Source organism: Protopterus annectens, chromosome 2.part1, assembly GCF_019279795.1.
Source record: "Protopterus annectens isolate FY-2018-M chromosome 2.part1, PAN1.0, whole genome shotgun sequence".
NCBI classification, from domain to species: domain Eukaryota; kingdom Metazoa; phylum Chordata; order Ceratodontiformes; family Protopteridae; genus Protopterus; species Protopterus annectens.
The window spans coordinates 454699418-454712898 of record NC_056729.1 but is presented as its reverse complement, the minus strand read 5'-3'; the positions used below and the strand labels follow the sequence as shown (position 1 = coordinate 454712898).

At 39.6% G+C, this 13481-nt stretch overlaps 1 protein-coding gene across 1 annotated transcript in view; it reads right to left on the bottom strand.

Annotated features, from left to right (window-relative positions):
- DCLK2 (doublecortin like kinase 2) overlaps window positions 1-13481 on the bottom strand; it is a 1465027-nt gene that overhangs the window by 163027 nt on the left and 1288519 nt on the right. Inside the window, exon 14 of the mRNA XM_044063457.1 lies at window positions 9795-9872. Coding sequence (XP_043919392.1) covers window positions 9795-9872 — 78 coding nt within the window. The remainder of the gene's footprint in view (window positions 1-9794; window positions 9873-13481) is intronic.

Genomic DNA, 13481 nt, shown 5'->3' with positions numbered 1-13481 from the left:
CTATAAACCCTGTTGGCATCAGTTCCAATGTATAGTTTATATGTCATAATTTTTAGGATAACTTGTAGATTCACTCTTATGTAGGAGCATTGTTTTTCCTGTTGTTAACCAGGCTGGTATCTGTTCAGGGTGCACGTATAAATAGTTCTTACTCATGGCCAAATCTTCATGCAAAGATGTTAACACTTTTAGCTGAAAATTAGGTACTGCATCTGGGCCTGGGGATTTCCAGTTAGGAGCTTTTCTTAACTTTGTTTCAGTCTCACTGTTTGTTACTTCATCCCATTTCATATCATGTACATTTGAACTTTTTTTTTTCTTTTACTTCTTCTATCCATTTATCATCAATGTTATGTTCCACAGGATCTTCATAGATATTTCTCCAAAATGTATCTATTTCTTCTTTTTTTGTTAGTGTTTCAATTCCTTTTGTCTTGTTTCCCAGTTTCTACAATACATTTTTGGTTCATCAATAAATTGCTTATTTTGTACTTTTCCTTTATATTTATCCACATATCTTCTACGTTTTTCTGCCTGTGCTATTTTTTAATTTATTATTTGTGATCGTGCATAATAGATCTTGATCTGTTACAATACTGCTTGTTGCTTTTATCACATCTCTCTTTCTCAGTATTTTTGTTGATCTGTTCCCTCTTCTATACTGTTCTAACAGTGACACTTCTTGTCTTAATTGCATTATAGGTTTCTCTATTTGATACTTCCATGATGTTATTTGATTTCTCCCCTCCCTTTCCCTTACTACCCTGTGTTTTTGTGGTAAGACTTTAACTGTTATTAATTTAGCTGCACAGTAATATATCCTATTGACTTCTGTTATATTGCATGGATCTCTATGGACAGCCCTAATTACTGTGTTTATTTGTTTCATCAAACTTCTAACTTTTTGGGCTTTATTGACCTTCTGCAGTCTGTTTCTTTCATTGATCTCAATATGTCTGTCCATCTCTATTAAATCAAGCAACTCTTCTCTTGGATCATTTTCTTCTAAACTGAGGGCACATTCTTTGTTATCCATTTCCTGCAGGCATTCTATAGAAAGTTCCAGAGCATCTTCCTGTGGCACATTCTCTTCAGTTTCATCCTGTGTCATCTGTTGCTCTGTCATATGGGAACTCACTGGCCTGTTACTCTACAACATTGACTGCATCAGAGTTGCCACAGTTTCTTGTTCCTTCCCTTGCGGTTCAACGCCAGCTGACCATTTGTACTGGCTTCCTATGGAAGGCTCCAAAGTACCTTTGTATGGCAAATGATCAGATGGTTTATGTTCCACTGGTTGTTTCTTATTTTGGGTGCCCATTACTCCATCCTGCTGTGATGTTATTGGAGTTACATTTTCTACAGCAAATCCTTCACTTCACAGGTAATCCATAACCTTGGTTTTCTATTTCTTTAACTTCTCCATTACCAATCCTCTTTTCTACTTTTCCTCTTTGTTTTCTTATTTTTGTATTGTAAAATTTTCCATGTCCAGATGCCTTTGCCTGTATGTCTCTACAAATATCTTTGTACATAACATTCTGTATGACTGTTATTTTCCCTGTGGATATGGGTCCAAAATCCCACCCTCTCCTTAGTTCTTGAATATCTCCCTGCTTCACCACCCTAAATCTAAACTCTCTCTGGCACAAGCCCACCTACTACCCAGCCTACTATATGCTGCCCCAATCCTGACCTACCTTCAAACTAATCTTTCTACTAAGCTGGAACTTACATATAACAAAATAGCTAGATTTGCCACCAGTCTACCATACTGCTCACACAACTGCCTTTCTCTAAAAATCCTACAATGGCTTGAATTTCACTATCAAGTCCTCCTGCCTCAACGTCACCTCACCCACTCCATATTATGCCAACCATACTCCTGTTCTGCTCTTTTTCCCTCATTACTCCCTGCATACAACTAACAGTGGGTAAGACTGCGATCCAGGTCATAGCCTGCTATAGGTCCCCAAACATGCCCCTAGACTCTCACTCCATGTACACTTTAAAATTTAATTTGTTCCATGCCTATAGAAACTACTACCCTGGAAACAGAACAAGATTTAGTCAGTGCTGCCAAGCAAAGATCTGGGTTTACAGGAAGCTTAATAACATTTTTAGAAGGTATGTGAAGGATTACATTTTCCCAATATGCACTGCTCATCATTCACCTTCACTGTAATATCATGCAGTCCTTCAGGAGGAATATCTCCTCTGTCTGCTAACCCTTTAAGCCTAGGTGTTAACAGTGTACTCTCATTAAGCAGGTACCATGTCAGAAACCCCTACAACCCATGTCAACTAGATATTTAATAATGCTGGATTTATTCCTCGGTATGGTTAGCATCAATCAGTCGGTTTTCAAACATTTATTACGATGAATCAAGTTAAATTAGAAGTCAGGCATTCACTCCTAATTCTGGCTTTATTCTGGGAACTACAGACTTATTTACCAGTTGAAAGGAACAGGGCATCCTTTAATTACAGTTCATTGAAAAATGTAGTGGCATTAACAGTTTTGCGTGGGGACTAAGGGCACTGCAGTCTTTGAAAGCTCTTGTCATGTCACTGTAAGACAGATAGGCACTATTTAAAATGACAGTTCTTTCTATGATATACCCTGCAGTCCTGCTCACTCTGGCACATATAAAGGAATAAACTTTTATTAAGCTTACTATGGGAGGTGTGGAGACTTTGCTTTGCAACTTAGTGACATTTTAGAGAACTGAAACAGGGTTCTCATTTCCAGATATAAAGATTTTGATAGCAATTATCAGCAGCATTAAGTGGGTTAATTTTCTGGACAACAAGTAGAAAGATGTACATTCAAACTTGTTAAATATCCCAAGGAAGAGTTCCAGAATAAGATGAGGGCGTCTCACCTTACAGTTGATTGTTGTTTTAATTCTTGGTATACAACAAAACAATGCATTTAAAACCATTTGCTTATCCATTTTTGACTGGGTAAGCCCACTGGACAAACTGTGCCTTTTCAGGGGTGAACTATTGCAAGTATCTGGCTAAGAGACTGACTGACTGTCACACACTATTCAAATGAAGGTGGAAGGCACCAAACCATGTAACCTGGGCACAGGAAGCAGCTCAAACAGCTAAGGAGCTTTAATCCTTAGCTCTAACTGCCAGACATAAAATGCTAGCTAATCTACATTAATCTGCTCCATAAATTTGCATCTGAAGTTGTGTTTTATAATTTTCCAAGTCACAGCTGCCTTAGACTTTGCTGTTGCATGCCAAGATGCATATTTCAAAGATGGTAGAGAAAAGGACAATCACTTAGGCTCAATACACCCGGCCCTTAAGGCCAGTTACCTCTGTGGAACTATACAACAAAGCTGGCAGTCTTGCCATGGATGTATTGGCTATACCTGCAATCACAGCACTGACTGACTGCAAAGCAGAGCTGCTGAGCACACACATAAAGGCATCTTTTGCCATATGTAATACAGATACAACCTGACAGACATGACATTTCAAAACTGTGTAGAAGCATAAGGAAAATAGCCACTGAAAAAGAATTACTGAAATCCATAAAAAGATTTGGAAGGGGGTGGGCCTATGGTAAAACAAACAAACAAAAAATTAATTTGTAAATCTCCAAGCATAACTAATGTGTCACCCAAGTACTTGCTTTATAGCTTTACTGTTGGAAACTTTTCTGCAGATCTTTCTTAACCCACAATGAACACACAAAATTATTAAAAAGGGTTCCTCAGTATGCTGAAGATGCTGTACGACTGTGGATATGCTATGATTGCATTACGATATAGAGTTATTGATATGGGGCTGGCAAACAGCTTTGGATAGTTTGATGATAAGCATTCAGCCCAACAACACACTATATATATATATATATATATATATATATATATATATATATATATATATATATATATATATATATGGATTCACTTCATAACACTGAAACTTCAAAATACTGAAAATGACAAAACTTCATAATACTGAAGATCAAAATACTGAAAGCTCAAAATACTGAATACTCAAAATACTGAAACTCAAAATACTGAAAGCACATGTTATGCATAAACTCAGCTTAAACAACATAAATCATAGCAATTTCTACCAAATATATGCAGGGGGGGCAAGCCCACCTGCGCCCCCCACACCCCCTGCTAATTATATATATATATATACTCCAAGATTGCACTTAACTACACTATGTGCAATCTTGGAGTTGATATATTTAATATATATTAAATAAATTATATTAAATTTTATATATATTAATATATATTATTATTTTTATTTTTTTTGGTAGAAATTGTTATGATTTATGTTGTTTAAACTGAGTTTACGCATAATATGTGCTTTCAGTATTCTGAGTTTCAGTATTTTGAGTTTTCAAGATTTTGAAGTTTCAGTATTTTGGTTTCAGTATTTTGAAGTTTCAGTGTTATGAAGTGAATCCATATATATATATATATATATATATATATATATATATATATATATATATATATACTGAATCTTGTTGTTAAACTTTCTGCCTACAAAATAATTAATGCTTAGTTAGAGACTCTGTGCAACATCCTGAAAAGAGATTTTTTTTATTTTTATTTATTTATTTAACATTTGTTGACCGGGAATGTCCGACTAGGTTCGACAGAGCCTGTTTTCAGCGGAGGCCCGGGGAGAAATGCTCCAGATGCATGTCTTTGGAATGTGGGAGGAAACCAGAGTACCCAGAGGAAACCCACGCGAACACAGGGAGAACATGCAGCACCCCAGCTGAGAATCGAACCAGAGAACCTCTTGCTGTGAGGTGACAATGTTAACCACTGCACCACTGTGCCGCCCAGATCACTAAGAGGTAGAAATATGAAGTCCGCCCTTTCACGTACAGACCAGCTAGCTGCTGGAATTCAGGTCTGTAAGTCAATCTAAGAGCCAGAAACAGCCAGTGTGTCCAGAACGTTATAGTCCAGTTGATTCTCCTTTATGTTTTACTGTGATATGGACGTAACTTTGTACAGCTGTTTGCTTCCTCAGCTGTTGCTCTTCTTGGCTTTCTGTAGATACAGTTCCTGACAAACCTTGTTCACTTCACCTCCTAAGTGTCCTAGTTTATAACTATTGGTATACCTAATTGTTTGATTCTTGAACTGATGGTCTGCTTAGCTGTAATATTACCTTACATACCTTATTCCCTTCACTCTAGTTTTCTAGTTTACTAAGTTTTCTAGTTTAGAAATCTCTAATTTTAGCCCTATAGCCATTGTCACTCCTCTCTAAACTACCAGAACAATGCATACACAAGCAAACCCTGCAATACCTAGGACAGGAAAACCTACTGACTCCTACACAGCATGGTTTCCACCCATAACACAGTACACCCATGCAGACGGGAACTGAAAGTTCAACTGCTGAATCCTACACTAAGTCACTGTACAAGCACATCCACTCATGCATGAATCGTGCCATCCGAAATAGAACCAAAATGCTCTCATCCAAAAAAAGGAAGCCAATCTGGTGGTCCCCTGCCATAAACAAACTTTACAACAAAAGGAAGAAACTTTTGAAGAAAAGAGGAAAATCTCAGGATGCAAAAAACTCCCTTACTAGCCTCAGTAAGAAACTGAGATGCCTCATAAAATCCTCCAAAGCTAGTTACGAAAATAAAATTGCCAAAGATTCCAAAAACAACCACAAAGCATTCTATAATTATGTCAAGAATCTAAATGGCAATGCTCAGATCTGCTCTGAGCTAAAACAGAATGGCATTAAATATACTGATCCTAAGGATATTGCCAATATCCTGGCAGATCGATTCAGTGCCAACTTCACCCCACTCTCACCCCCTAAATGGCCCATCTCAATACCGGAAGATTGCCAAATTCCAGTAATAATGGCCACACAGGTACAAAACGCACTCTCTAAAGCCAAGAATACAGCATCCATGGGACCAGATGACATCCCGGGCTGTGTACTACATGAACTACAATATGAACTGGCACCTCACCTAAGTGTCATGTTTAATCATAGCATCACCTCAGGTTTCGTGCCCACTGAGTGGCACAGAGCTATAGTTATCCCAATCCACAAGGGGGGATCCACCTTGGATCCTGGAAACTACCGTCCCATCAGTCTGACGAGCCTTATCTGCAAGGCCATGGAGCGTATTATCATGGAACTTATAAACAAAGACATTGGCAACCTTCAAACACTGGACCCCACCCAGTTTGGGTTTGTGAAGGGCCGATCTTGTCTCCTGAACCTGATTGACTTCTTTGAATCAGTCTCCAGAGCCATGGACAAGGGTAAGGTGGTCCACACAGCCTATCTAGACCTTGCCAAGGCCTTTGACACCATCCCCCCACTCTGGAATCATAGATAAACTTACTAAGTTGGGCATTAATCCCTATGTCACCCAATGGGTTGCTAAATGGCTTACTGATAGAACCCACACTGTAAAAGTAGCCGACTCCAAATCCAGCTCCAGACAAGTGACAAGTGGAGTACCTCAGGGTTCAGTCCTGGGGCCGCTCTTGTTTGGCATCTACTTCTCTGAAGTACAGGTCAACACTAAGGGACTCTGGCTAACAAAGTTTGCAGATGACTGCAAACTGGGAGCCATTATTGAATCCCCAAATGATGTGGATACTCTACAAAAGGGCCTTACAGAAACAGATGCTTGGTGCCAGAGCCATGGGCTCAAGCTCAATGCCAAGAAATGTATTGTTATCCCCTTTGGGAAAAAACATGTATCCATGAATTACCATATAGGTGGCAGTACACTAAACACAGAAAGTGTGATAAGAGACTTAGGGACACAGGTGGACAGTGGTCTCACCTTCGATAACCACATTGCCACAACAGTCAGGAAATCCTTCTATGTGGCACACCTCATCACGAAGGGCTTTTCATCCAGAAAAAAGGAGGTCATTGTCCCACTGTACGCATCCCTCATTAGACCCATTATAGAATACAATGCCCCATTTGGTATGTACCTCTCAAGACATCTGCAACAATTGGAAAGGCCTCAGAAATACCTCACTAAAAGAATCACAGGCCTAAAGCAGATGCCCTATGCTGACCGCCTTAAAAAAACTCCAGCTATACTCTGTCGCATATCGTCTACTCAGAGGCGATCTCTGCTTAACATACAAGGCCATGTCAAACCCAGAGTTGTTGGACATGCTACACTTAAAGAAATCCCAATCCCTCAGAGCTACACGCTCCAGGGATCTAAACCCTGTCATCACAATAAACAAAACATGTTGGAGGGATAGGTTCCTGACCCAGAGACTCCCCAGACTCTGGAATAGATTGCCCATACATGTCAAGCAGAGTGCCTCTTTGGACCTCTTCAAGAGGAACCTTGACGATTGGATGGGAGAAAGGAAATTCACCCCAGGGATCACGTCAGTCGCCCTGCTAGACAGGGGTCCAGTAAAGTAAATAATGTGGGAAGAAATATTCAGGGAATTGTTATGGCTAGGCTTGTATAGGCCCTAGGGCTGATAGCCTAATACTAACCTATGAACCTATGAACCTATGAACCTTATCTCCTTTACAAATACTATTTCCCAGGCTTGTGATAACAAACAACTTGTCTCCTGTTTATTCCTTGACATTTCTAAAGCCTTTGATACAGTCTCTCACTCTCTACGTCTGGCTAAACTGTCAAATATAAATTCTCCCCTGCTACTATCACTTGGTTTTCTAGCTATCTCTCTGATTGGCTACAATCAGTGAAATGGCTTTCCACACTCTCCTCCTCCCTCCCTGTAAAAATGGGTGTTCCCCGAGGATCTATTTTGGGACAACTGCTATTTAATATTTTCACCAATCTGATTTATACTTCTTGCTCTCAGTCATCTCTTGTACAATATGCAGATGATTCTACTGTCATCACTGTCTCTGACTCTCCCTCTAGTCTCATCTGCACTACTCAGGCTGCTTTCACATCAGTGGAAACTTGGCTCACCAACAACCAATTAATCCTGAATGTCCCCCCCCCAAAAAAAAACTCTTACTCTTTTTTCCAAAAACTCTTAACCATCTCAAATCTTCTTTCACCTGTTGTCTGCCAATAACACTCCAATAGTACCTTACTCAAGCACCAAACTTTTAAGCGTGACTATAGATGATCAACTTACATTTGGCCTGCCCATCAACAACTGCCTAAAGAAGACCCATCCAAAACTAGGCCTTCTATACAGAAATAGAAAGCTTCTTACTCTCAGTGCTAAACTAACCCTTTCTCATACTTACCTCCTACACAGTGTATTATATGGTTCTCAAATACTCACAAACCTTAATGCCACATGTCTAGCAAAACTTAACTATACTTATAACAAGATAGCCAGATTCTCTGCCCAACATACTTATAAAACCCACCACTGTATCTCACTTAAACACTTAAACTGGCTGGAACTTCCTAATGTCCTTCTTCTCTCTCAGCTCCAGATTATACACTCTGTACTATACCAACCTTACCATTGGCCTAACATACCGTCCCTTATATCCTGCTATTCTCCAGCTAGATCACTCCACAGCTCTAAGACCTACTACTTATCTATAAACCTAGGACTAATAATGGAAGCAATCTATATAGCTATCATCCTACCATTGCTTGGAGCAAGCTTCCACTACAAATTCATGTACTAAATCAAAACAATTCAAAGCAGCCGCCAAAGAACACTTAAAAATCTCTGGTCCTGTCTCTGTACACACCCACCATAAGCAGCCTCTCCGTCAATAAACAATTTTCACTATTGACGACAAACTTTAACAATGTTCTTCTTCATTCTAACAGTTGTTATCACTTCTCCGCCTATGGCCTTGCCAACCTCTCTCTTTCAAACCATGAATTTAATTTTTGCCTCAACCTTAACTTCTTCTCCCCTTACATACTCTCCACTAACCATTAACAGAAATAACAAATGTTCATATTGTATTAATATTTTAAGACTATATTGTATAAACATGTCTTATCCACATGCTTGATTAATGTTCAACTTGTAAATACTGTTTTTTTTCCCTTGATATTAATGTTGGTAATTCCTGTCAAATAACTGACTGTCATCCTTTTTGTAAAATACTTTTTTTCTGTTAATTTTAACTATTGTAATGATAATGTTTTCTGGAGCTTTTCTTCCCCGGACTCCACTGAAAAAGGGCCATCTCAGCTCAGTCGGACATATTCCCGGTCAACAAATGTAAAATAAAATAAATAAATAAATAAAATAAATTTACAAACTATTCATTATTACACTTTTTGAATCTAGTGAGTTTGTTTTCTTTTAGACTACATGAAAGTGTAATACTTTCTTTCAAAGCCACTTGATTTTCTACTATTGTACTCAGGGCCATGTTATAAATGGCCAGACCTCCAATCAATATTTTGGCTGTGAATGCCATTTCTGATGCATCATAGTTTGATAAACAATAAAAAAAATGAAAGAAAAAAAATAAATAAGACAGGTCTGCCTAAAGTAACATGTTTACAAGTTTGCTTACAGGCAGGTACTTCTTGCATGAACTTTCCTTATAATAAACAGATTCTCATATGTCATTTAATATCTAATACATGTTCAAAATTAGCAACAAGAAAGTAACAGGAAAAGAAACATCTGCATGTCATTTAGTAAGGGGCAGTTCAGTAAAAATAGCTAGGTGAGGAATTTTCTGCAATGTTTACCTTGGAACACTAGATGGCAGAAGATGCATGCAAGTTTGAATAAAAAAAACTGCCGTGAGCTCAGCAAGTCTTCATACCGAATATATACATAAAAAAAAAACTAACCAACCTTCGGAAGGGAGGAAAACCGCATAACAAAATATAAGTAATGACACCTGCTGCCCAAATGTCCACTTTTAATCCATACCTGCAAAGAAATAAGAATACAAGATTACTGTAACAATTACAGGACATTTTTGCTTTACACAAAAACACAGAAATTGATTTCAGAGAATCAAATCCAGTGACTTGAAGCTATAAAAAATAATGAAATGTCTTTTATGAAGAAAAATACTAAATACTAACAATTGATTAGGTTTAATTTATGGCCATAGCAGCACTTCCTCTATTTTACTGTATTTTATAATATAAATGCAGAATCTAAACCCACAACACTGAATCCCCCAGCCCCCCCCCAAAAAAAAATAGCAAAGCATGGAGGGGGGGGTGGGGTGGTCTTCTTCAATAGTTTAATTAATTAATTAATTTAATATAATTTGTTAACCAGGGTAGAACACTGATCTAGAGACCTATTACAGGTTCAGCCCAGAAAATGAGCACTAGCATGCAAGATATAGGAAAAGTTTTGATTACCAACAAAGCATATACAATAAGTTAGGCACATATTAGAAAAAATATTCCATGTTTTATGGTATTCATATAGTTCATATTCCGGAATTCCTGTCTGAATTTTCTCAAGATCATGTAATACCAGTGACCAGTATGTGTGTAATTCTGCAATGAAGATTATACTCTCATCTGATTTATGCATTTAGGCTTCCTTTACCCTTTTAAAAACTTAGAAAAGCAACTGAAATTAAAAGTACAAACAGTAAGCAGTCAACAGCTGAAACTGTTTTATGTACATAAAATTAAAAGATAAACGCTTTTGTCCTTATTCAAATGGACTCCATCAGATAACAAAAGTCATGTGGGGTTTCCGGGTACTGGCTAAGGCTCTTGCCACCCCTATAGTGCCTTTTTTAGGTAGTGCTCCAAAGACCAAATTACCACCATAACAGCTATAAATAAATGCAGTCTGGGGGTCTTGCTGCTCAAAGCTAGAAGTCTAAATCTCAGGATGCACTCACTTGAAGCACTCCTCAAAATGGAGAACATCGACATTTGTGCTGTAACGGAGACCTGGTTTAAAGCGGCACAAAGCACCCCTGCACTACCAGGCTATAACTCATTCCACACCTTTTGGCCCCGAAACATGGACCTAAACTCCAAAGGTGGTGGTGTCTCCATATTCATAAAGGATATGCACACCTCCAGACTAGTAGCCCAGCATAATGCATCTGAGATACTTCAGGTACAACTAACAGTGCATTAGACTGCAATCCAGGTCATAGTCTGCTATAGGTCCCTGACCATGTCCCTACACTCTCACTCCATGTTCCTAAGCACCCTGGAATTTATCAAGGTTCAACCCAACACTCTCATACTAGAAGACTTCTACTACCCCTACATCAACTGGGAAAACTACACAAGCCCAATGCACTGGCCCAATGCTTCCTGGAATTCATCAATTCCAAGGCCCTGGACCAGCTCATTCTTACCCACACTAGAGGAAGCAACATCCTTGACCTGGTTATTACTGCCCATTGGCAACCGCTGCTGTACACCAATAGTCAATTCTTCCCTGGTTAGATCCGACCACAAACTAATCACCATAGAAATCCGCATCTCACCCACACCCCCCACAAAGGTATCCACCACGAAAAACTTCTCCAAAGCTGAATTTGGACTCTTAAAACAGAGGTGGCTAACTTCACGGCATCCATGCCAATGGGAAATAGATGCATGACTGCTGAATCTTACACCAATGCACTGTACGAACACATACATAAATGCATGAAACTAGCCATACCCAAATGAACCAAGATGCTCTCCTCCAATAAAAGGAAGTCAATCTGGTGGTCCCCTGCCATTAATAAACTCTACAACAGAAGGAAGAAACTGCAGAAAAAGGTGAAGCTCCAAGACTGGAAAAATTCTCTTACTAGCCTCAACAAAAAGTTGAGATCCCTCATCAAAACCTCCAAAGCCAGCTATGAAGGCAGAATTGTAGCAGACACTAAAAACAACCACAAAGCCTTCCTTAGTTATATCAAGAATCTTCATGGCAATACCCAGATTTGCTCTGAAGTATTGTGCAATGGTACCTCCTATACTGGGCCAACAGATATTGCCAACATACTGGCTGACAGATTCCGTGCCAACTTTACCCCTCTCTTCCCCCGCTACAGGACCAATATCAATACCGGAAACATGCCAGACACACTGCATTACTGCAGCACTGGTTAAAGCTGCATTGTCTAAGGCAAAAAATATAGCTTCCATGGGAACCAACAATATCCCTGGCTGTGTTCTACATGAACTACAACGTGAACTGGCACCACATGTGTGTGCTCCGTTCACTCACAGCTTCACCTCAGGCTTTGTCCCTAGTGAATGGCACACTGCTACAGTCATCCCTCTCCATAAAGGAGGAGCGACTACAGACCCTGGAAATTATTGCCCCATTAGCCTGACATGTCTGATATGTACGGCTATGGAGAGCATCATCATGGACCTAATTAACAAGGATATAGGGAATCTTCAAACTCTCGATCCCACACAATTTAGCTTTGTGAAAGGTAGATCCTGCCTGTTCAACCTGGTTGACTTCTGTGAGTCAGTCAACAGAGCGGTGGATGAAGTTAAGGCAGTTCATACAGCCTACCTCAATCTGGCCAAGGCCTTTGATACCATTCTTCACTCAGGAATTATTGATAAACTCACCAAACTAGGCATCAACCCCTATATCATTAGGTGGGTTGCAAAATGACTCACAGATAGAACACAGTGTGAAAGTAGTGGACTTCAAGTCAGACTGCCAACCAGTCACGAGTAGAGTTTCACAGGGATTGGTCCTGAGTTCCTCTCCTGTTTGGCATCTACTTCTCATAAGTCCAGGCTAACACCGAGGGACTCTGGCTGACCAAATTCACAGATGACTGCAAGCTGGGAGTCATTATTAACTCCCCAAGTAATGCAGACATCCTACATAAAGGCCTTACTGAGACCAATGACCGGTGTCGAAACCATGGTCTTAAGCTTAATGCCAAAAAATGTCGTCCCTTTGGGAAAAACTCAGTTCCCACTAATTACCACATCGATGGGAGCCCACTGAACACTGAAGTTGTTATAAGAGATCAGGGGACACAGCCACTGTGGTCAGAAAGTCCTTCTATGTGGCACATCTCATTACCACGGGTTTTGCATCCAGGAAGAAAGAGGTCCATTTCTCTCTACTCTTCCCTCATTTGACCAGTCATAGAGTATAATGCCCCACTTGGCATGTACCTCACTAGAAACCTGCAACAGCTGGAGAGGCCACAAAAGTACCTCATGAAGAGGATTGTAGGCTTTAAACACATGTCCTACATGGACAGACTCAAAAACCTCCAGGTATTCTCTGTCTCATATCATCTTCTAAGAGGCGATCTCTGCTTGACTTACAAAGCCATGTCTGTCGCAGCTCTGTTAGAAATGCTACATCTAAAGAACTCACAATCCCTGCACACCACATGCTCCAGAAACCTCAACCTCATTACCACAATCAACTGAACATACTGGAGGGACAGTTTGTAACCCAGAGACTGCCCATAGTCTGGAATAGACTTCCCATACATGTCAAGCAGAGCACCTCACTAGCTCGCTTCAAGCAAAATCTTGATGAGTGGATGGGAAATAGAAAATTCACCCGGGG